Source organism: Austrofundulus limnaeus, unplaced genomic scaffold (genome assembly GCF_001266775.1).
Source record: "Austrofundulus limnaeus strain Quisiro unplaced genomic scaffold, Austrofundulus_limnaeus-1.0 Scaffold77, whole genome shotgun sequence".
NCBI lineage: Eukaryota > Metazoa > Chordata > Actinopteri > Cyprinodontiformes > Rivulidae > Austrofundulus > Austrofundulus limnaeus.
The window spans coordinates 1,050,836-1,075,287 of NW_013952479.1; the positions used below are offsets into that span (position 1 = coordinate 1,050,836).

General features: G+C 38.6%; 1 protein-coding gene across 2 annotated transcripts in view; it reads right to left on the minus strand.

The window, feature by feature from the left end:
* ksr2 (kinase suppressor of ras 2) overlaps positions 1-24,452 on the minus strand; it is a 127,760-nt gene that overhangs the window by 78,705 nt on the left and 24,603 nt on the right. The window contains exons 4-5 of one of the 2 annotated variants that reach the window (XM_014011141.1): positions 16,383-16,418; positions 13,735-14,236 (exon numbers count right to left, since the gene is read on the minus strand). In XM_014011141.1, the coding sequence (XP_013866595.1) occupies positions 13,735-14,236; positions 16,383-16,418 (538 nt within the window). The remainder of the gene's footprint in view (positions 1-13,734; positions 14,237-16,382; positions 16,419-24,452) is intronic. The other variant, XM_014011142.1, reaches the window with a different exon arrangement.

A 24,452-nucleotide genomic window follows, 5' to 3' on the forward strand; every position in this document is an offset into this window, starting at 1 on the left:
GAGCAACATCATTAGGTCAGGACTCTGCAGTCTACATTCATCTACAGGTCAGGACTCTACAGTCTACATTCATCTACAGGTCAGGACTCTGCAGTCTACATTCATCTACAGGTCAGGACTCTGCAGTTTACACTCATCTACAGGCCAGGACTCTGCAGTTTACACTCATCTACAGGCCAGCAGTCACTCTTTCAGGGATGAAGATATTCTCATCCTTGATAGAGAGGAATGTTGGTTTGAGAGAGGAGTAAAGGAACTCATCTTTGTGAAGAAAAACCGTCCACCATTAAACAGAGGTGGAGGCCTTCGTGTCCAGTTGTCCTCCTCCTACAATGCTGTTATTGCAAGTATGACTCCGCCCCCTGTGAGCAAAAGGTGTGAATCAGGGCTCCAACTATAGTCAGGTGATGGGGCAAATGACCCTCTATGACCAATTCAGCTAATCAAGGCCCTAACATCCTACTGTTGGCTGATGGCCCTTTTTTGCATGTGACTAACCTGTTTGTCCACCATGTGGAGGCAGTGCTTATAAGGCTGAGTTCACCTGAAACTCCTCAGACTCAATAAGTTTGTCAGAGAAGAGATGAGACGTTTCATTAAAGAAGAACCCGTCCAGAGGACTTCATTTTTTTTCTCTTTGATTTTTCTACCTGGATTACTGAGATGCATCAGGACACAAAACACCCAGATTTCCCAGTCCTGTGCCACCTTTAGCTTTTCAAGCAAACAACCAAAATGTTCTGAAACTAAGACACAACATTTCTCAACCATTTCGTATCTGATGAATGTTGTTCTAGAAGCACATGGATGAAACATCTTGAAGATGTGGAGGAAGCAACATTTGGTTCAGATCAGTTCTCCTGACATGGTGGAGCAGTGGCTCTACTCAAGAGGCTGGTCAAGAAACCCATTGGAGCTGGAAGCTCATTTCTACGGCTAATCTTCAACCTGAGTGACCGGCTCCACCCACATGGAGCCGAGTCGACGGAAAGAATCTGTGCAGAGTTGTAAAGTAACTAAGTACAAATACTTTGCTACTGTCATTAAAAAATTTAGGTTATCTGTACTTTACTTGAGTAATTATTTTTCAGCTAACTTTTTACTTCTACCCCTTACATTTTCACACAGTTATCTGTAAAGTAGAAAGTCGTTACAAAAGATGCGCGGATATGAAAATTTCAGGTAATACTTATATCTGATATTAATATTCCTGTTATGGCCGATAACAGATATTTACCAATATAACACAAACACAAAAATAAAATAAAATAAAAATATATACACGCACAAATACACTTGTGTTTTTTTGATACTATAAAAAAACAACCAGACCGCTGACATGGCTCTCTGCTTCAGTTATTCCTGGCTGCACAGCGTCACTAAAACTATCATGATCAAATAGATAACACTCAATCAACCATTTCCCCTCCAGAAACAGAAACGCAAATGACAACAAGAGGAAAACCAATACTGAATGGTAATACCGGCCCAGTTTTACTTATTGGGCCAATACTGATATTCAAAACATGACCAACATTGGCCAATACCGGTAATATTGTCTCCTATTTCATTTTGACTTGTTTCTTGTTATTGTTACAAAAAAACTATAAAGAAAAATTGTATCTCCTGAGTAGAGTGAATTTAATTGTTTTGGGATGAGAAGTATAAATATATACCGTTCTGACACTGTATTGCACATGACAAAAATTACGACATACTCCAGCAGGAAACAGACATGTAGCCTAGCATAGTTGAAACAGGTAAACTAGTGCATCCTAAAGTTTTTAACATTAACATTTGAATATGACATTATAGTCATTTTGGCCTTAAGAAAAATGTTTTTTGGGAGATCACCTCACAATAAATGTACTTTTGGAAAATCTAACAGCTTATTTTTACTCAATACTTTTACTTTTAATACTTAAGTACAGTTTATGTCAGAAACTTTGACTTTTACACAAGTAATATTCTTAGAGGAGACTTTATCTTTTACCTAAGTAATTTTATGGTAAGATACTTTTACTTTTACTCAAGTTTCACTTTGAGGTACTTTGTACAATACTGCAACTGTGTAAAATAAGTTTGTTTCTGATGCAAGATGCATGCAAAAGCCCAGAATAATTCAATCTGTGCATGTTCATTTTTAGCATATACTGTGTTTGTTTTTTTAAAAACAATAGTTTAAGAAAAGTGTTTAGGAAAACAAAACAGAACTGCTGACTCCTGATGATTGTACACTTTGGTTAATTTTTGTGTACTGTTTAAGTTCTTGCCACCTGAGCTAATTTGTTGAGAGAGGAGTCGTTGTTTTGTCCAACAAAAGAGTCTGTGCTGCAAAGATAGCACAACTAAGGATGACAAAATGGTGATTAATTATTGTTAAAATGCACAAGGCTAGACTTAGAGTTTTGCTGTGATTAAAAGTTCTTGGCAAGGAAATGTTTGGTTTTTTTTGTCCTGGTCTGTGTTTTGTTTTTGCTAGTTTAGTTTTTTATTGTTAGGTTTTTGTATGCTTGTGTTTATTATTTTCTCATAGTTTTTTCAGTGTTTTAGCAGACAGCCTGCCGTTCTCACTTCACCTGGTTCTCGTTCCCCCATCAGTCCCAGCTGCGGCATATCCTCCACTTATTCCTGCCTATTTGTTCATTTCCTCATCAGCCCAGCATTGTTGGTATCTGACCTCAGTCTTGATTCTGTGCAACTATGCTTACATGAAGCAGTTTTAGAAGAACAGAGCCAAAAGATTGCTTTGAATCCATTTTATATTTATATTTTTTTCTCATACTGCAGTGAAATAATCTGAATATAATACAAAATGTGCAAGCTTTTAACTTTTTATCCAAAATTGTAAGCTGAACATCTGGTAAGAAAATCTGCAATTAGATGTTTTTTTTAATGTTCTAGCCTCCTACTCTTATCTGTTGCATGCACACCAGCAGATCTCTCTCTCACACACTCTGCACTTCTCTTTTCTTAGTGTTCACTTGAATCTGAATCTATTTTCTCTGTTCTGCCAAAATGAAACCATTGCTCAAACCTTAAACTCTGTAATCCAAGCATTAAAGCAACAGCGCTCAACGCAAGAACAGCTATCTGACCCGCAGCTTTGTGGGTTAAGTGGTAGTTTAGAAGCCCGGGAACAGCAGTAAATGACAGCAAGCCCAAAAACAAACGAGGGAAGTTGATGGGGGGAAAATATGGGACCTGGAGCTGATATTATCTGTCGTGAGTAGAACGCCATAATGAAACAGTGAGATGAAAGCCTCCATTTGATGGCTGAAATGATAAATGATTGCAATAACTGCCTTTATGGTTGCTGGCTAGTGAAACAGTCATGCTCTTACTTTTGAATAAATCTGCGACAAGCTGTAAATTTTTGCTTTTCCTTCTTGGCTCGGCATTGGTCGAAGTGATGTTTGATCTTATGGGAAGATCATTTCCAATCTTCCTCATAATATAAATCAAAATTAGGCTTTAATGATTGTGGCAGGAAATTCTTTTTTTTCCTAATGAAGTCAACGACAAAACTAGATTTCCTCAAAACGACCACAATGACTTATGTACACAGTTTAAATGTGGCAATTTGTCACTGATAATTTCTCCTGTCTTTTCTGAAAAGATTAACGCAACTTTTCAGGGTAACTTCTCATCATCCACTTGAAAGCTGTTATGTGCCCCAACAAGCTTTGAGTCATTTACAAATCACTGCAAAAGAAAAAAAAAACCTACCTGCCTAATAAATCCATTCTCCAAAAACAACTGTGGCATTTGGGCTAACCTCTACTCTTAAACACTCATATAAATTCATAATCATGACTCCAATTTCTGAGCCGTCGAGGGAGGAAGGCATCAGCACTCATTACAGCAGATATACGAGTAAACGAATGGAGAGGAGGGGCGGCAGCGTCTGGCTGCTAACGGCCTGCTGTTGATATCCCCTCTAACCTGAATTATCATTAATGGCAAAGGGGCCAAAAACACTGATTAACATGGATGAGCTTCAGTCCACTGAGGAAAAACTTCCACCTTTTTTTATTTTCTTCTCACACATACTTGGATACTATTTTGCATGCATGACTTTGCGAGGTACTCAACTACACAGCGAATGTCCTTCATAGCTGGGAATGGGGCCCTAAATGTCCTCCAAGGTCAGAGGTCGACAACTAATGTGACGATGTGTGTGTCCTGCATTTATTAGTGGATCGTTTAAAGGGCTATAATTTTTCGCTTGAGAATGTCAGGCAGTAAACACGCCCACAGATTACAGATTGGTCTATGAGACAAAGCAGAACTGAAATGAGTAACATTCATTTTAGCCACAAACAAAGTAGAGACTCTCTTTTGGTGTTTGGGTTCTTGTCAAGAACTAGGTGTTTTCTGGTTTTGACATGAGGAAAAACTGAGTGTCTGTCTAATCCCATATTGGACAGCTCAAGGAAGTTCTTGCCAACAGCATAATTCTTGTTTTAAACCAGTGCACAAGGTGTATAAAACGTCAGCTAACCATAGAAACTGTACCTCTGCTCCAATCTGTATTACCCGATTAGCTTGGTTCCGGACCTCCGGACCTGAACCCTCCAAACTCACCTCCAGTTTGTTCAGCAGCTCTGATGTCGTTCCCACTGACAGGCAATTCAGTCAGGTGGAAACATAATTTTGGCAGAGACCAATTAAAACTGGATATCTCACCAACTTTGTCATCTTTACAAAGGTTAGCAAACAAAAAATGATAAGAGTTGGAAGCAAATGTATCTTTAATTAGGACTTGGTGAATAATCAACCTGCAATCATGTTCCCTAAAATTGTGCCAGCCCCCCTATAGTCCTGTTTTCATGACCCAACAGGTTTAGAGCCAGTTTGGTGAAACAAGTTAGCTGTAATTATCTTTACTCAGGTTTTTCCAGTTGAATAAATTGTTTGACTTTATGACATGAAAGCAGCTGGCTCAGTGAGCAGGAATGGGCATCTAATCATTAACTGAGCATCACCAATAGAGGAGAAGGTTTTTTCTAAAGGTTTTTGAGGTGTTAGCATGCCAAATTTGGCAACATACGTAACTCGAAATTTGATTAAGCCCACGTGTTGATATTTAGTGAATAAGCTCAAAGCTGGAGAGAGGACTGATCAAAAATAAAGTGCACAAAAAACAGGCCTAATAGCGACTTTCTACTGTTGTGCAGAATGGGGACCTTCAATCAGACTATTCTTAGAACACTAGTCACGTGGCTATGTAGGCTCGACACTAATGTGTGTTCAAACTCTCGTATCAGTGGAGCTGTGCCGGTTGTAACAGGGCTTCAGGATACAACCATCATCCTATGAAAGGAGTATTTTTGATTCTTTTTCCTAAGCTAAGATGCTAAGTTAACTGCCGGATTCAAGCGATGGGACGAGCTGAATTTCACTGAAAAAGTCCAACCAGGACTTACCGTCTGCTCCAAACATTTTATTGGAGGTAAAAGACCATCACTCGACCACATGGATTATATCCCTTCACTTTCTGTTGATAAACAGGTACAGTAAACTAGGGTTGGGCAATATTGGCAAAAAAATTAATCACGATTAATTGTGGTATTTAGCCGATAGTGATTAATTTGGCGATTAATCCCCTGGAGTCCCCGGACACTCGTTATGTCCTCGTCGCATGACCAATTTAGTGGGAAAGATTTGCTCTTCGGAAAAATCTGTTCCAAATTTTGTCAAAATTACAGACTTCAGGCTATACATCAAATTTAAAATTGTGTTGATAAATAAATTACAGAACTTTTTTTTAAATATTCATCATATTTGAAGCAGAGAGGAGCACCGAATGGACTCTGTCTGGTGGCATTAATCATATTAATCTTCAAGTGCCAAAAAGTAATTGATTAATGTTTTTCTGACGATTAAATGCACACAATATGATTGTGCCCAACCCGACAGTAAACCTTATTGTTTTTACTGTAGTCTACTGCTAGCTTTACTCATAGCATTCATGCTAGCATCACACAGTGATCTACAGTCGTATAAACATACATTGACAATATTATACCAATTCTAAACATCACCATTATGTTTCTTTAAACAATGCAGAAGCAGTGTCTCCAGTTATAAAATACACACAGATAATAGATGCAGCAAGCTAAGCTGTAATACACCAATAAAAACACCAACTTTTTTACAATTCTGCTCGCTTTCCAAGTCTGTCAAAGACCTTGACCCTCCATCAAGTCTTTCAAATGAACTTTCCTGAGAAGTCGGATGTGTCCAAATTTGCTCCAGGAATGTTTTTTTTTTCTGTTACAGTATTAACACAATGTAAATTATATGAGTGATGTCATGAGTGACGGTCCCCAATTATAGGGTTACTGCTAATCTTCAGAAAAGGTAGACACCATAAACCACCATCAGATTGCTGGTTGCAGGTTTTAGGGATTAGAACATGTATAATTCGGAAACTTAAATTCTTCTTAAGCTCATTGTTTTAAAGTTTTAGCCTATCATTGCACAACTGAAGCCTATAGCGTGCTAATTAATTCAAAGGTAAGAGAATAAATTAGCCCCAACGCAGGCTTGCCTGTATGGATTATGGATGCACAGTTCTAAAATCACTTGTTTGCTACCTGGATAATTTTCTCTCCCATGTTCAAAATTGAGCAACTTCATTCCTGTTTTCTTTACAGCACAGATAAAATGCAAAGACTGTGAAATAACACATTGACAAGTTCTCAAAGAGAAGCATAATGAGAGGGGTGAAGTCGAAAAGAGAAGGAAACGGGGAGCGAAAGGGAGAAAGAAAAGGGTAGAGAAATATATGATGTGTACACCAGCCCAATGAAAGCAAACAGCTAAATTAGTCATGGAGGGAATGCAAATTTGCTTCCCCTGAGAGTTGCGCGGTAGAATTACCCCGAGAGAAGAAGAGAGTGAATCATGCCAACTCCCGGCACCATGTGATTTATTAGCAAACATCCAATTCAATAAGAAAGTGCTTAACATTCAAAAAGCTATGAAAGTCTCTCATAAGGTGGCATTAACCATATGATATTACCATTCCGACTGGGGGATGGCATAACAAGAGGAAGGGGAAAAACAAAAACGCCCACTTTCCCAATGATCTTAGCATGACATGCCAAGTGGGACGGTGACACACTGAAAACTCACTTGGCCTTTTCCACAAACGCATGTTACTACTCATTACCATAGACAATTAGGTTCACTTATTGACACTCCAGTCCAAATAGCCTCTCCGCTTTGAAAAGGGCATGAAGAGAGACACGAGACAGGGCCAGAGAAAGGCTGGAAACTAATATTAAAACAAGAGAGACATAGGCTACGTTCATGCTGCAGGCAAATGCGAACAAAATTCGATTTTCTATTCTTATGACGATCGGAACATGACAAATCTGATTTTTTTTTTTAAAATCCAGCCCAGGCTATTTTCAGAATAATACTAAGGTTGTATTCACACCTGATAGTCCGGTAGACTCGGTTCGATTGGGGACCAAAACTGCAAGCTTTGTTTACATTTTCTGTTAGTGCGGTTTGCATTCACACTGCACTTTCTCAACCGAACCAAACCCTGTAAACAACCTGTTCCCACGCTCACCTGTGGGGGCACTGCACAAATAACCATTAAAGAAGTCAACATGAAAACCTCAGAAGAAGACATGGAGGGCAACTTTCTTCTTCACAAAATGTTAACAAACAATAGTAGCATTAGATTTTAGTGGTTATAGGGTTTATTTTTTGTTTTTGTCAAATGTGCTGAACAAATAGACGAGTTAAACGTTACCTGCAAACTGCGGGTTGCATCAGGCTATAGAGGTCCACATTGGAGTCTAAAGGAGGATGCATTTAACGTATAAAGTGAACGTACACACAAAAAAGTGTATTTTTGTAAAAATGGGGACCTTCATTCATAACATCACTTAAATTATTTGCAAACATTATCCATCATGCTTGTAAATGATCAATCGGAGTGGATTCTATGGAGATCCAGTGTTAATACTGTAACAGATAGACATTTCTAGAGCAAATTTCGACACATCTGACTTCAGGAATCACAGGAAAGTTTGTTTGAAAGATGTACTCAAGGGTCATAGTTTTCGACGCTTGGAAAGCAAGTAGAATTGTTAAAAAGGTTAGTGTTTTTACCAACGTCTTACAGCTTCACTTGCTGCATTTTTGTCTGTGGGTGTGTCTGTGTGTGTATTTTTAGACCTGGAGCCACAGCCGAGTGTGAAGTGGCCAGGATGAGGCTCAGTGCCATCAAATCCGAGATCATGGTCTTGAGCCAGAAAAGGGTAGGGTGCCTTCTCCGGTTCAGGGAAGACGTTCTGCCCCAAGTGGAGGAGTTTAAGTATCTCGGGGTCTTGTTCACAAATGAGGGAAGAATGCAGCAGGAGATCGACAGGCGGATTGGTGCTGCATCTGCAGTGATGCGGGCGCTGTACTGGTCTGTTGTGGTGAAGCGAGAGCTGAGCCAGAAGGCAAAGCTCTCGGTTTGCCGGTCGGTCTACGTTCCTACCCTCATCTATGGTCACGAGCTTTGGGTAGTGACCGAAAGAACGAGATCATGGATACAAGCAGGCAAAATGAGTTTCCTCTGCAGGGTGGCTGGGCTCTCCCTWAGAGAMAGGGTGAGAAGCTCGGTCATCCAGGAGGGACTCAGAGTAGAGCCGCTGCTCCTCCATGTCGAGAGGAGCCAGTTGAGGTGGCTCAGGCATCAGGTTAGGATGCCTCCTGGACGCCTCCCTGGTGAGGTGTTCCGGGTACGTCCCACTGGGATGAGGCCCAGAGGAAGACACAGGACACACTGGAGGGACTATGTTTCTCAGCTGGCCTGGGAATGCCTTGGGATTCCCCCGGATGAGCTGGCCCAAGTGGCTGGGGAGAGGGAAGTCTGGGTCTCTCTGCTTAGGCTGCTGCCCCCGCGACCCGACCCCGGATAAGTGGAAGAAAATGGACGGACGGACGGAGCCACTGCTTTTGCATCATTTAAAGAAACTTAATGGTGATGTTAGGAATTTGTGTACGTAAAATATTATCCCTATATGCTTAACTAACTGCAGTAGAGCGCTGTATATGAGCGAGGCTAGCATAGATGCTAGTAGTAAAGCTAGCATTAAGCTACAGTAAAAACAATAAGATTTACTGTACCTGTTTATCAACAGAAAGTGCAGGGATAGGATCCAGGTGGTCCAATGTTGGTCCTTTACCTCCGATTAAATGTTTGGAGCAGACTTTAAGTCCATGATTTTTTTCCGGTCAAATTCAGCCCATCCCATCGCTGGAATCCAGCTGTTAGCCTAGCATCTTAGCTTGGTGAAAGTGACAAAAACTACTTGTTCCATGTGGGGATGATGGTTGTATCCTGAGTCACTGTTACGAGTAATGTAGCACAATGTTTTGTGGTTCTCCTGGTGGAGTTTGATGCTGTTTTCCTAAATTTGTTTAAGTTTAAGAACCGGCACAGCTCCACTGAAATCAATGGAGGTGCTACGAGTTTGTACGTACATCAGTGTCGAGCAGACATAGTCACATGACTAATGTTCTAAAAATAACCTGAGTGAAGGTCCCCATTGAGCAATAAACCTGCAGTGTGAATGAGTCAATTAAATTGTTGTTGCTCATTAAATATTTTTACTTAGGTTGTGTTGGGCAAGTATTTGCTAACAAAAAATGCAATATTATAGGAGTAAGAATGTTTTTCTCCGACAGCATGGAGTGAACAGAATAACACCAGGCCTGTATGTGACGCTACACTAAAAACAGTCAGGTTAGCTCAGGGCTATGAGGTTGTTTTCAAAATGTTCAATGCACAGGTGGTGTTTCAAACAATAATCACTCTGGTTCCTGTTTTCAACACGAGCACAAAATATCAAGCTACAGTAAGTTTTGTTCTGATGACTCCATCTGCTATTTTTAAATATTAAAATGTTTAATTTTAAGTTTAATTTTTGATTACTTACGGCTAACAAGTTCTAATGTTAATTTCACTCAAGTCTGACAAATTGATTAACAAGAAGCAACATTTTGTATTTACTGCTCAAAAACATTATCGACCCCGAAATGAAAACACAATATATTTAATTTATAAGCCTGCCTCTAATTGTTCTTTTAATCGAGCACCCCTGTTATGTATTAGATATTTGCTAATCTTACAATTAACACCCAGATTCCCCGTAGAGCTTTCTCCTTAATCACTTGTAAAACTGAAGGCTGCAAATATTATCCCGTCTACGCAGTTGAAGAAGGCTAAAAGCGACAACGGTTGAAAGATTAGGAAGAAAAACAAAACCTAAACTATTTGTCAGAAGGAAAAATAAAAAAAAGGTGACACAAAACACAGCTGAATATTTTTGGACTCAACGGGAGGTGAGGAAAAATAAAGCTGTATTTTCAGCTCATAGATAAAAGTTTGTTTCTTTTGTGAGTCACAACTTGTAAAATTGGTTGTTGTTTCATCCCCAGGTGAGACTTTTTTTAGATGAGATAATACTGAACACATCGGTAAGGCGGCAATTTGTTCATTATTTCTAAAGGGAATATGGAGGGGGGGTTAAACCATTCTGCAGTTTGCTGCAGCCTGAAAGAAAAAAAGCACATTGTCACAGAGACAATCACGTTCAGCTGAAGATGGGATTTCTGACAAGCAGACCACCACATTGACTTTTGCAAACTGAAAAATAAACCAAAAAATAAACACTTTTTACACAATGAAAGCAGAAAAAAACAGAAGCTAAAGACAAAACTTTTCAGCTAACGATAAAATGCAGATTGCCTGAAATAGGGGCATTTTTTTAAGAAATGCCATTCCAGATGTTGTTAAAATCAATACAACAAATTGTTTTAATTCGTGTATAAACTCATTTCATCCATGACCTGCTGAACTGAATATAAAATACAGATTCCAGTTTAATTCCTATTTTTCATATAATTTCTTGTGCTTAAGTTAAAATAACCATTAAAGTGACGGTTCAGATCTTCATAAATGGAAATTATTGCAAACAATATCTTACCTGTAGCAGACAGCTCTTTGAATATTCTCAATTAAAAAAGAATTATAACATTTTGATGGGATCTGGACTAAGATGTTTCAAGGATTTAATTATTCAATTAATCAGGTAAGATTTTTTTTTTTGCCTTTTCAATGCAACTCTATTTCAAAATACCTAAACTATCCCTTGAATCTGTCTTCAAACCAGGCTGTTTGATGTAAAAAGAACACAAAAAAACCCACTGGAGGCAGTTATTAGTTTTGAAGGGCAATTTATTTGCCAGTGCAAAAACCCAACTCAATATCTCCTTCGACGTGTGCTGGGAAGCTTTTGCTCTTTCACCGGCTGCATATTATGCGGTGATAATGAGATATTAGGTTATATCTCATTAATAAAAAAAGGAGCACTACGTCTCTCGGGGTCAAAGTGTAATCCCCGGTTATTGTGTCCCGGCCATAATGCCAGGCAATTAGGCACAAGAAGATGAGGACAGAACGAACGGTGTGAGCTTATTAGAGTCCAGACTTGAGTAATATTGTGGGTAGAGATGGGACTTGGTTAATTGAAATTGCAGCCATTTAATTAAATATTTGTGTGATGCTTGAAAAAATGTTTTTTTTTTCCAGAGAAATATTTGAACATGATGTTCTGCAATAAGTGGAGGGGAAAATAGTGATGAGGAACTTAATTAAAGAAGCATTTTCACTTCTTCATGCGGTATTTAAATAATGAAGAGGAAAAACAGATGCCAGCGTTGCAGTAAAGCCTGTTCCATTGCACGTACAGATACAAATCAAACAAGCGCTTCATGCCAGAACTTAAAAACAGCCAACTTGATGCTTGCCAGCACCATTTTTCAACCAATTACGATGTATTACCAGAGATACTTGGCAATCAGGGAAGCCAGTAGATCTGCCCTTTCTCAATAAGATGCAACATTTCCAGGCACACACAGGCCATTGATTAGAGAGGCTCAACATGCCGCCTAAAGTCTATCAGCGCTCTGGGACCGGTAATCAATTCTCTAATGCCGTTTGAGCCTATTCACTGCAGCAATGATCCACTGGCCGCAGACATGCACACCCACGCACCAAGGGACACCAACGTGTGTCTCCTTGTGTGCACGCAGGCATAAAAACAATAAAACTCAGATGGTCATTGAAAAGCAAAGGACAGCTCCTGAATATCCATTTATCCAGTGTAGGAGTGGTCTCTGTCGTTTAATGCCATTATCAAAATGAGGGCAGCTCTCCTGAGGCAGACTCTGGTTCCTGATTACCTAGCCGTCACAGACCCTGTTCATGGCCAAATCTGATCAGCATAGCACCAGACGTAGAGATGGCCGATCAGGAACTAAACCTGAAGGCTCCTTATCTCTGCCGACAGCCCAGTGCTTCTTTGAGTCGCGCTGTCCTCCTAGGAATTAATCTGATTGGGCTCAGCTGAAAGATTATGTTTTAGTAAAGCTGTTAGAAAAGAATTTCGACCCTAACTTTTCTTTTTAAGAACCCCGGGATAGACCTCCTGGATGTGTGCTAAACAAACTGACCATTTATGTTAGAACATTGTTTTGGAGAGATCAAAACGAGCCACACATGGTAAATTATAATCATATTTATCAGGGCCGGCCCTAGCTAATTTGGCGCCCTAGGTAAGGTGGCACTCCTTGTGCAGTTTTCTAAATCTCACTGCCAATATCTACAAATGACAGTAGATACTGCATAGCGGTAGCATATATGACCCCCGCACGTACGTAAAGCACCAATGCACCAGAACTCAGAACTCACCAGAGCAGATTTATTGTTTTGAGTGAGGGGGGCTCATTGCTGAGTCCGATGGATAGCCCTTCATCAGAGCTAAACAACTAAAAAATATGACGCTCCTATGTTGAACAGTTTTTAAGTTATAAGCATTTTTGTATGTTCAGACACATCTTTTTTAGATGGAGCTCCCTCCTCAAATATGGGGTCTATTGTAAAACCGTTGGCTGGCGCAGTGTAGGTCGGACTCATCTACTTTCCTACCAAATTTCATGTTGGTCGGTGCAGCTGTTTCGTGCTGCGGTTGAACCAAAATTCACTGACAAAATAAAATATAAATAAAGAAAAGAAATGATACAAAAACAACATGAACCACATTTTGTGTGTGTGTGTGTGTGGAGGGTCATAATAATGGTTTGTCTTTGAAATAATTTTTATATCTTTTGAAACCAGATTGTCCATTTAAAATAGTTAACAATATAAGAAAACTCCTCCTGGTAAGAAATACTCATAACTACGCATTTTCCAGCCGTTTGAAGAGCATTTTACTAAACTCTTGGAATAAATAAAACATAAACTGTATTTTTTATTAAAGCAGACCACTGAAAATCAGACTTTAACCTGAAAGTATCATAACTGAAACCTCCATTATCATTATTGTGTTTTTTTTATTTACACACTAATCACCAGTAGTTAGTCTTGACTGCATCTTATGATACTTTTATCATAAAATATCTTCTGCTGAGAAACCCACAGAACAAGTTACCTTCATACACCTGAGTAACCAGTGATTATTCTACAAACCAAATCAATTATATTCTGATAAAAAGTTTTTTAAAAAATTGTCCCCTAGATGTCCGGCACCCTTAGCATTTGTCTATCCTGCCTATGCCATGAGCCGGCCCTGACATTTCTTCTATAGTCAGTCAATATTTGTCAACAGAAGACACTCTCCAGTTTATAAAGAAATTTTAGAGTATCATGAAGCTTACTTTGGTGTCTGCGTGTCCTCCAAGCGGTTCCCCAGCTGAAACTCATGGGATTTGCTGCGGTGCAGCGTGGTGAAGCCAGGCAGCAGGTAGATGAGCTTACGGCTCGGCGGCGGTGGCGTTCCGGGGGCCTTCACTTTGTTTCTTCGTCGCATGGGAGGGGTGCCAGGTGGCGTCATGGTGTTGACCACCAGAGGAGTCCGAGGGGGTGTGTGGCCAAAATGCCTTTGGCGGGGGGACGGGGGCAGTGAGCGATGGCCCGAGTCCAGGGAAGGGAAGAGTCCCATGGCTGGGTTTTCAACAGTTAGTCGATCAGCATACAACGAGGGGGCCAGGGCCTGGGGACTGTGGCACATGTGCTGGTTGTATTTGGACTGGACTTGGGGGCTTTGGGAGAGCTGGAAACGAATCCACTGACTGGGCTCTGGCTGACACACTGGGGTGTTTTCTTTGCCAGATTCAGAGGTGGGCCACGGGATGGACCAGTCCTGTTTTGCTTGGCTCCCTGTGGGAAGAATGCAAGAGGAGAAATGTCAGAACACCAGGCTGTCACCTACTGCATAAAACATGTTTAAAGTTATTTTAAAAGTTCAGTTCCTGCTAACCAGTGAGTCCAAACCTGTCCTTGTCAGTGTTGTTGTTGCCCTTAGTTTTATTTGGCAGGAAATATTTTATCTAAGTCAAAAAGAAAAAATAAGGAGATCCTCTGGACGGGTTCTTCTTTAATGATCATTAAACCTGGATTATTGAGCTGCATCAGGATATTTTATCTAACAACTGACTGACTTCATCAGCTGGTTTAGGATCAGTAAAAATTATCATGAACAAAATAAACTTCTTCTTACGACTGGGCATTAGTGCCACAGAGAGATTTTTTTTACTAGAAAATAGACAAAATATTACAAGAAAAGAGTCAAATTCTTACAGGACATGTCCATTGAGGTAGTCCACCATTGCTTATGTCAGTGCACCCACTAACTGGAATGCCACATAACTTTAGTTTAACACATTATCCATATAGTCATTTGCACAATCGTTTTAAATTCCTGCTTTGAAAATAGTTTGATACTAACGTGTTAATTTATTTGTAAAGCCAATACCAAATTATAACTTCACAAGATGCTCAACATTCTTCATTTTAACTTAGTAGTAAAACTGCTATTTCATGTAGGAGTTCTCCTATAATGACTTTATTAGTGTAAAATAAGACTTTAATCTCATATTTTTTTTAAAAATAATAAAAATTAATAAAATAAATGTCATATTGGTCTTTCATGATACAATAATTTCTAACTGCAGGGTCGTTTTTGATGAAACAAAGTAACAAAGTTTCCTTTTTGTCTTATTGTTGCCTTTTTACTATGTGAAACCAGTTATTAATGATTTTCAACTTTGCCTATATTGTGGTATTAAAAGTATAGTTTTCAAAACATTTAACAACATAAAAAAGATAACATGTAAAGGTTTTCAGTTTGATAAAAACCTTCCTGAACTATCTAGATCTAGGAAGACATTTCTAAAATTTTGTAAAACTTTAACTTTAGTTTGAAACATGACTTTCAGATTTTATAGAAATTTCTACTAAAATCTTTCTACAAAACACTAAAAAAAATAGTGACGTTTTGGTAGCTTTTTTGTCAAAAAATTTATCCTGTAAGCAACAAAAGCAAAGCTTAAAAATAAAACTGGTTATTTTCAGATGTTTTGCGATTAAAAAAAAATTGGGAAAAGACACCTGCCAGGAACAAAAACTGTTTTACAGCCCAAGTATTTAGGACTACAGTCAATAAATGCAGTCTTAAACCATGAACTTGCAGCTTATTTTCCAACTGACTAGAAGAAAATGGGGAATTTGAAAACCAGTAAAAGCAGAATTTTTCGATTTATCCAGTTAGACACAACTGAACTTTCCAATTTAAACACATTTAGAGTCATTGAACGATTAACTCAGGCTAATAAATAGCAGATCATGACATTATTGTGGTATCTACCCATGCAATTATCATTGGTGGAATTTGCACAGATTTTTGAGGTTGCTTTTTTGTCAGTTTATTGCAGACAAATGGGTTATTTTATATATGAAAATGTTTTTTAATACAGACCTCATAATTCTGCTTTAAATACTGCTTTATTCTGAAATGGAAATATAGTAACAAAAAGTCCATTTACAGTGGAAAAATGCATGTCTAGATACCATTTGAATTAAAATGTTATTTTTTGTTAAAACGTCTTTGCATGTTAGGTGTATCAGGACACACTTGTGCTTTGTATTTATTCTAAGTCAATATCTTAGCAATATCTTCAAACTGTAGCAGTGAAATCAGTCATGTTAAGCAACATGCAAGCAATAAGCGAAATGTTCGTTTCGCGGAATCACTTTTACTGTTTTCTAATGTAGATAAATTAGCAGAGCAGCAGCGTTAAAATATGCTGACGTGACGCTGATTAAGCATCAGTGGATGGAGCAAGAAAATGAGAGAAATAGTGCATAAAAACAAAGCTGGGCGAAGCTGCATGAGTCAGAACACAAGCCAACTTTTATTCAAACTTTCAAGTGAATGAGCAAAAAATAAATAAATAAAACAAAGCAGAGCAAAAGACTTGTGGGCAGCCAAAATGAGTGTTTTTAAGCTCAGATGACAATACTTTACCTCCGTTACTGTGCAATTTATCCTCCTCAAGTTGTTCTTCAAAAAGAAACAAACAAAAAAAAAGACTGTGTTTATTGATCTGGAAGGAAAGCGGCGGAAAAACTCTAATTTTTGTTCCATCTGCACTTACGCACAGCCAAAAGGCTCTTAAGACAAACAAGAATAATGTTAGTAAAATGTATCCCCAGTACATCTGAGCAGATGCAGTTTTTCATGCATGACGAGGTCTCTGTGCAAATTTAACCTTCGTTACAAACTGTTACTGACCTTCTGGCCACCATAAATGCTAATTTTCATCAACAACTTTGAAACTTTTTTTTTCTATTTTTGGTTTGTGTCATTATCATTATTATTATTATTTTGCTCCACATAACATTGTCTCTAAGGATAAATAAGCATAAAAAAACACCAACTTCAAACACAATATTAGAACAAGCAACAACAGATACACCACAGGAAGTATCTGCTTTAAAAAGGTCCCATATGAGTTGGAAAACTTGGGGGTAAAAACTGCCAACGGCCCTTTCTATTCTGCGATGTTATGAAGATATCTTCAAGAGGAGAAAGAAACTGATGAAAAAAAATAAAAACACAAGGAACAAGTTTTTAAAAATTACTTTTTTAAGACACAAATTTGTGCTCGACAGATATGTAGCACTTTTGTTGCTCTCAATACACACAAGTGTGTTTGGGGGTATGAAGTTGTTACTCTGGAACATATAAAGACACAACAAAGCTGGATCAAATCCTGACAGAAGGACAACCTTGGGGGTTCGCAGCTACTTTAGAGCAGGGCTATTCAACTGGTGGCCCGTGGGCCACATCCAGCCCGTGAATGACCAAAGTTTGGACCGCCAGTTGGTTCATTCATCTCCTAAAGCCAAACTCCCAGTTTCTACTTTAATTACTACAAGTTATTTTAGTTAGACATAGTCATATGTGGTATCTACAGAAATGTCAGAATCTTGGCTACAAGCTGGTAAAAAACATTTCTATGAACATCCAAGACATTTAAAACTACAAGCAGTTGAAGATAAAACTATAAAAAAAGAAAAGAAAATTGGTTTAAAGATTTGGCAGAGATGTCAAAATAATATTTGTGTTAAATAGGAGGCATAATGTGTTATTATTGTTTTTGATATTGTTTTATTATCACTACTTTTATTACATAGGGTTCTGTATGTTATATTCATGATTAAATGCAGCAAAATAAACAATTTCAAAGGTAACAGATATTTGTAATCCTTGGTTTATTTACATGACTTTAATTGCTGGATGTTCGGCCCCTGAGCTGTTGGCCTGCAGTAACTGTGGCCCCCGGAGAAATTTAGTTGAACAGCCCTGCCATAGATGAGGGGGTTCCTAAATTAAATGTTCATAAGTTCAGCTTTAAGATGACATACTCAAAGTTATGAATTGCAGTTTGATTTCTGGCAGATTCAGCTGAGTTATTTGTTTACAGTGTATGAACCCATGTTCTAGAAATTCATTTCTGGAAATCTACTAAAGTAAACTATTTAATACTGCCCTATTAGCACAAAAAGTTAGGAAATGTGTGTTTGTTTAATTCTTTGTTATAACAAAGCTTCTTGGCAATAAATCTTATACCGCTGGAAATTCTCTTTCAAATCGAGCCACATTTGTAAGGAACATGCACCTGTGGGATGAGCAGCAGATTAGACAAATCTCTGCCAAACAGCTTATTTTGCTATTCTTGCCACTAATTTTGAATTTCTGGACCCCCCTGCTGCCAATCAGATGCCCGATATACGATTTATTGCCAAGAAGTATTGTTACAACAAAGAAATAATCTACCAAACACTAATTTCCTTACTTTTTCTGCTAGGTATAATTCCGGAAATTCTTAAAACGAATGAAATGTAAGAATGCAAAGTCTCTATGGAATGGATTTGAAAATTTGAAAATATTTGAAGACTTCTGATTGTAGTTTTACAACTGTGGGAATGTGGAATGTGTATGAATTATTATTATTTTGTTTATTTCTATTGTTTGCTCTGTTCTATCTTGTGCCTTGAAAATGTTATTTCACCTGTTTATTGTTGTTATATCCCTAAACGTTTGTACACTTGAATTTACTGTATATTAAATAAAATAATAATAATAATAATTCCGGAAATTCACTTTTTTTAATATCTTGCAACAAGAACCTTTAAAATACGCAAAGAAATGATGAGTGTAAACCTAAAAGGACATTTTATTGTAATTTGAGGTCCAACTTTAACAGTTTAGACTAGAACTCTTTCGGTATTTATGTATGAAGTTGCACTTGCACAACTTTTTAGGCTTCTAAATGTGTAATTTAAGCATGATGAAACACAGAGAATGCGCTATATTGCTCTCAGTATTTCTTTGTATGCTTATAACAATTAAGATTGTAAAAATAGTTTTGCAAAATTTGGTTTTGTTGTCAAATACCTACACCATGTACTGTACATGTTATAATAAAAGCAAAAAAAAGGCAAAAGCCACAGTAGGATTTATGCAAAAATAAGGAAAACTAATGCCATTTAATTGAATTACAAACAATTCTATAAAATTATTAACAGTCTAATGCACCTCAGTATTCATTTGTATATGTTTAGTGAAAAGTAGCCATGAAATAGGCGGTTATGTAAAAACCTTTCGAAGGAGTCTTATGCCTCACAATCAGAACAATGTACCGACCCACACAAAACTGATAAATATAACATTACTGTGAACTATGCCAGTGGTTCGTTTCTGCTCCTTTTCCAACAACTCTTATCAGCAAACCTGTTGCTGTTCTAGTTGTCATGGAGACCTGTTGGGTTTTAGCACCGTGTGGCACTTTTTTGTTTCCATCATAAAACAAGGTTGTTGTTTTTTAAGACGTAACTTAATCATAATAGAAGACATGAAGTCATAAGTATACCAGCAAGCCTTTTAAAAATAAAATCTGTTATTTTACAATCATAAAATGCGTTTTCAACATGGGTCAGAACAAACCACAGACTGTTACCAGCTATAATTTGCACCTTTAGAAATCCATCATCTCTCGCATCAAATTTTTTGCTGCCACTTTGCCCTCAGTATGGCCACTTGAAGACCACACTTGTGTTTGAACCCCTGAGTTACCCTTTGGTAGACCCTTCAGAAAAGAAAAAAAAATCTCAAGATGCAGAAAAGATGAGAGCTCATCCAGAAACACTGGGAAAATCAAGCCTCCTTTATTAGCATAAATCTACCCAACACAGCCTCTCAGAAATCTAAAAGTTCAGCTCGATGTCACACGAACATTAATCAAATCCAATAAATAGTTCCCATAACTGAAGCTGACACCACAGATGGGAGGCAGCAGGAAGATGATTGCTTGTGGGCCAGTCGAAAGGTGTTTGATGACCGGCACACGAGGTAGCAATTAGTATCAAACATTTCGAAATGAGGTAAGTTTCTGACAATGTTGACCAATCACCCTTGATTTGAGTTATGAGCCTCCCCGTGGTAATTACGCTCCGGCACGTGGCTGCTTCTCCTTACAAGCACTTTTGACAGTTCTTGTTTGCCCAGGTGAAAAGTCTCGGCGAGAGATGCAATGAGCTTCAGTTTCACTCATGAACCTGTAACTTCAAATAATGAACTGATTTATGGAGAACATTAGTATCTTAGCAACTGCCTCAGAGAAATACCAACAGGGGCTGAGAATTTATCCTGTCACATAGTTTCACCTGAATAAAAGACGGCGGCAAACCAAAGACCACTATTGGATCTACGTAGAATGCACATCACTCAGGACCCCTTCGAAAACTGAGATTCAAGTTGATTTGTTTGCTTTGTTAGCCATAATAATAAGAAATGTTACTATATTTCCATATACAGTATCCATCCATCCATTATCTATACCCGTTTCTTCCTTTCAGGGTCACTGGTGCCCATATCCAGCACAGTGCGAGGGGCGGGTACACCCTGGACAGGTCGCAAGTCCATCACAGGGACACATAGAGACAAGTGAGACAAACAACCATTCACTCTCTCACACACACCTAGGGACAATTTAGAGTTATCAATTAACCTAACAGTCATGTTTTTGGTCTCTGTGTTGAAGCCAGAGTGCCTGGAGAAAGCCCACGCATGCACGGAGAGAACATGCAAACTCTACCTAGAAAGGTTCCCTGGGCCGGGATTCGATCCGGCGACTTCTTGCTGGGAGGCATCAGCTCTACCAACTGAGCCACCCGTATACTGTATACATAATTACATATACAGTACATCCCCTGTATATTTGCAGTTTATATTGTCAGTGGTGGACAGTAACAAAGTACTTTTACTTTATTACTGTAATTAAGTACATTTTTTGAGTATCTGTACTTTACTTGAGTAGTTATTTATTTGGGAACTTTTTACTTTTACTCCACTACATTTCAAAGACAAATATTGTACTTTTTACTCCACTACATTTCTAGGAAGCTTGTAGTTACTCGTTCCTTTTAGATCAGCATATTATAATCCGCTGTAAAAAAGAAAAAAAGAAAAAAAAAATCTGTTGTTCCGGTTTTTCTTTTCATGAAATGCAATTGGCCACAAGCTATGTTCGTCACAAAGGTAACCAATCACATGCGTAGCTTATAGCCTACGTCACACTCGTTAACTCTCGGTAGCGGAGCGCGCGCTCCCATCACTTTACTTTCATTTCAAGCAGAACCAGACAAAAGAAGATGCAATGGAGACCACTGAGGAAACGCAAGGAGAGAAACCAGCACACCCATGGCCATATCTCAGTTCAATGTTCGAGGTTTTAGGACTTAAAAATAATACGTATCAGTTCAAATGTCTTCTCTGTTTACCACGGGTAAAGTACCTTTCAGCGTTCCATAATTCACCATCTAACCTGAGAAAGYACATTGAGGTAAGTCAGCAAACATTTTTCTCACTAGTTTAAACCCTTTAAATGAAGTTGACTTTAGTTAGGGTGGTTGTGGTTTAATGCTGTGAGAGATGATTGAAAAATAGTCTACCATTGTGTGCTAACTGCTAGCTTAGAGCACCGTGCGGGTGCCCCTTGGGGCTCTGCGCTCGGGATTCCTCTCAGGCCCTTGGACTCTGGTCTTCCCTATGTCTGCCTCGTGTCTTGGGGGTTGGGTCTCGGTCCTCCACAGTCACTATTAAATATTCCATTGGGGAAATCTTGTATATACACGCATGTTCACAACTGCTCACAAACAGGTGTTCTGATCCGGGGGGTTCTGACTGGTCACTGAGTGTGTATAAATGTCTGTGTGTATATACTGACAATATTTATGAATGTAGGCATGTATGTATGTATATCTTTATATATGTATGGGTATGTGTGTATTTTTATGTATGCCCTCCATGTATTTATCCATTTATTTTTCAGGTGAGCGGACAGATGTTGGGTGTGTGGTCCTGTGTTTTGTTGGTGTAAATTTAATATACTTCTAATCACTATTTCAATCTTTCTATCTTTCTAATTACTTCTCTGTTTTTCTCTCCGTCTCCATTTTCTCTTCACTTAAAAAAAGTCACTGATGATGAAGAAATAAATAAAATAAATAAACTAATATTTAGTTTCGTTTTCTACTGAAGTGACAAAAAAAGAAAAGTAAAAAAGAGAATGTAATTTGTACTTTTACTTTGTACTTAAGTACTTTAAAATGCATGTACTTCTGAATACTTAAGTATTTTCAAAAGTAAGTACTTCAGTACTTTTACTTGAGTAGATTTTTGACTGAGTAACTTTTACTTGTAGTGGAGTAGATTTGACCATGAGTATCAATACTTTTACTCAAGTACTAGAGTTGAGTACTTTGTCCACCACTGTATATTGTTACATTTATAGTGTTTAAGTACAGGATTTCAAGGCAAAGTCATGGAAAGGAGGCGGTCTGGTTTGGAAACAACATGGTCTCGTTTCTGCTGTATGCAGATGATGTGGTTCTGTTGGCGTCTTCTGGCCAAGACCTTCAGCGTGCACTGGGGCGGTTCAGGTGTGAAGCGGCTGGGATGAGAATTAGTTCTTCTAAATCTGAGGCCATGGTTCTCAAGCAGAAAAGGGTTGAATACTCCCTTTGGGTTGGGGGAGAATCTCTGCCTCAAGTGGAGGAGTTTAAGTATCTGGGTGTCTTGTTCATGAGTGAAGGTAGGATGGAGCGGGAGATGGATTGAGGGATTGGGACCTCGTCTTCAGTAAGGAGGGTGTTGCTTCGGCCGGTCGTGGTAAAGAAGGAGCTGAGCCGAAAGGTAAAGGCCCCAACATACTCAGGCGTACTTTGCTCCGCGGAAGTCCGCGCAGACTCGAGGCGGACTCATTGCATACTCGATACAGACCAATTTTTTACATCTGCGTCCATGGTGTCACACAATAAACTGCTAGTGAGTTTACGTTGAACTGTTTTGGATGCAACACCAAGCAGATAAATTTGAGATTCAATGTCATTTGTGGATGAAATGGAGTCAAAATTTGAAGAACGTCTAATGGAGGAGATTAGAAAACTTTATGATACGTCAATGAAGGAATCTAAAGACTTTTAGCGAGCAACAAATTTGTGGGAGGAAAAAGCTCAGATCCTGGGTAAGGTAGTTCTTTTCTTTTGTTTTAAAGCTAAGTTGCAAACTGAAATTGTGAGAAATAAAAGAATTTGTCAGAAGGTCAGTATGCTTGAGTATGAAGTCTCAAACGTTCACGGGACTCACGCCCAAGTATGGAGTTTTTAAGCTATTGATTTACTGGTCCATCTAGGTTCCAACCCTCACCTATGGTCATGAGTCATGGATCACGACCGAAAGAACAAGATCCCGGATAAAAGTGGACAAAATGACTCCGCCTTAGAGATCGGTGGAGGAGCTCCATCATCCGGGGGGAGCTCAAATAAAGGCGCTGCTCCTCCACATCGAAAGGAGTCAGCTGAGGTGGTTCATGCATCTGATTAGGACGCCTCCCTTTAGAGGTGCTCTGGCCATGTTCCACTAGTAGGAGGGCCCCGGGGAAGACCCATGACTTCCCTGGCAACGCCTTGGAGTCCCCCAGGATGAGCTGAAAAGTGTCACTGGGGGAAGGACCCGACTGTGACACGATTATGGCCAAACAGCAGAAAATGGAGACTGAGTTTATCTCCTGTTCTTTATCAGAACTGAGGCTGACTCCTCTCAGCAAATCTCTGTAAAAACACTGCTACCATAAGCTTCAATTCTTCACTTTATTGCTATTTTATTTAAATTTATATTTAAATAAGCTGTACAAGCTAATAAAAAAACATTCTCAAGTCTCCCCAACTGAATTGTGGTACAATGAAAGAGCTGTACCTTTTTATTTCTCGTCAATTCTGATACAAGCATAAGACATTATATTTATAGATAGATGTCTTTTTGAAGTAATTTTAATAACTCAACAAAATAGATACAAAGATACAGTCCTATAATACATCTGGCCAGAATACCTTTGTATAGAAGACATCATTACTTTTAGTTCTTCTCAAGAAACTCCACTGTGAAGAAGTTGGAACATGCTTGTGCTTCATAAACAACTTCTGCTGTTCTAAATAAAAAGTTTTACACAGCAAACCACACAAACACTCATACTGCATGTCTTAATCTAATCTTACAAAGTAATAAGAAAAAATCCAACTGAAAAGCTGTCTCGCAAATTAAAGATTCCACTGCATTAGGAGTACAAAGTAACGTTTCAGGGTCTCTAGCACAGAGAGTCTCCATTATGATCTAAATAAATTAAATACACAAAACATTCAATTAAATGCCAGACCACTGCTTTAAAAACTCTTTGTTTATCCATTTTTATTGCTAACCCATGTTGTGTTTGCTTGAAGCCTCATTATGAATCTTCTTTTTCTTTTTCTTTTTTCCCCTCCTCATCAGAGTAACCCTGCATCTCCACATCGAGTGTAAGGCCAAACAATGCACCTGAAGCACTTAGGACCACTTTTCGTCTGCAGTGATTAATGAAGAAAGCACAGCCCACCACCATAAAAAAGTACGAATTTAACATGCGCCCAGGCTTTGAGAAAGGCTGATAACAGCCTCATAATTGGACTAATTACCTCAAGATACTTTGCTTCTTTT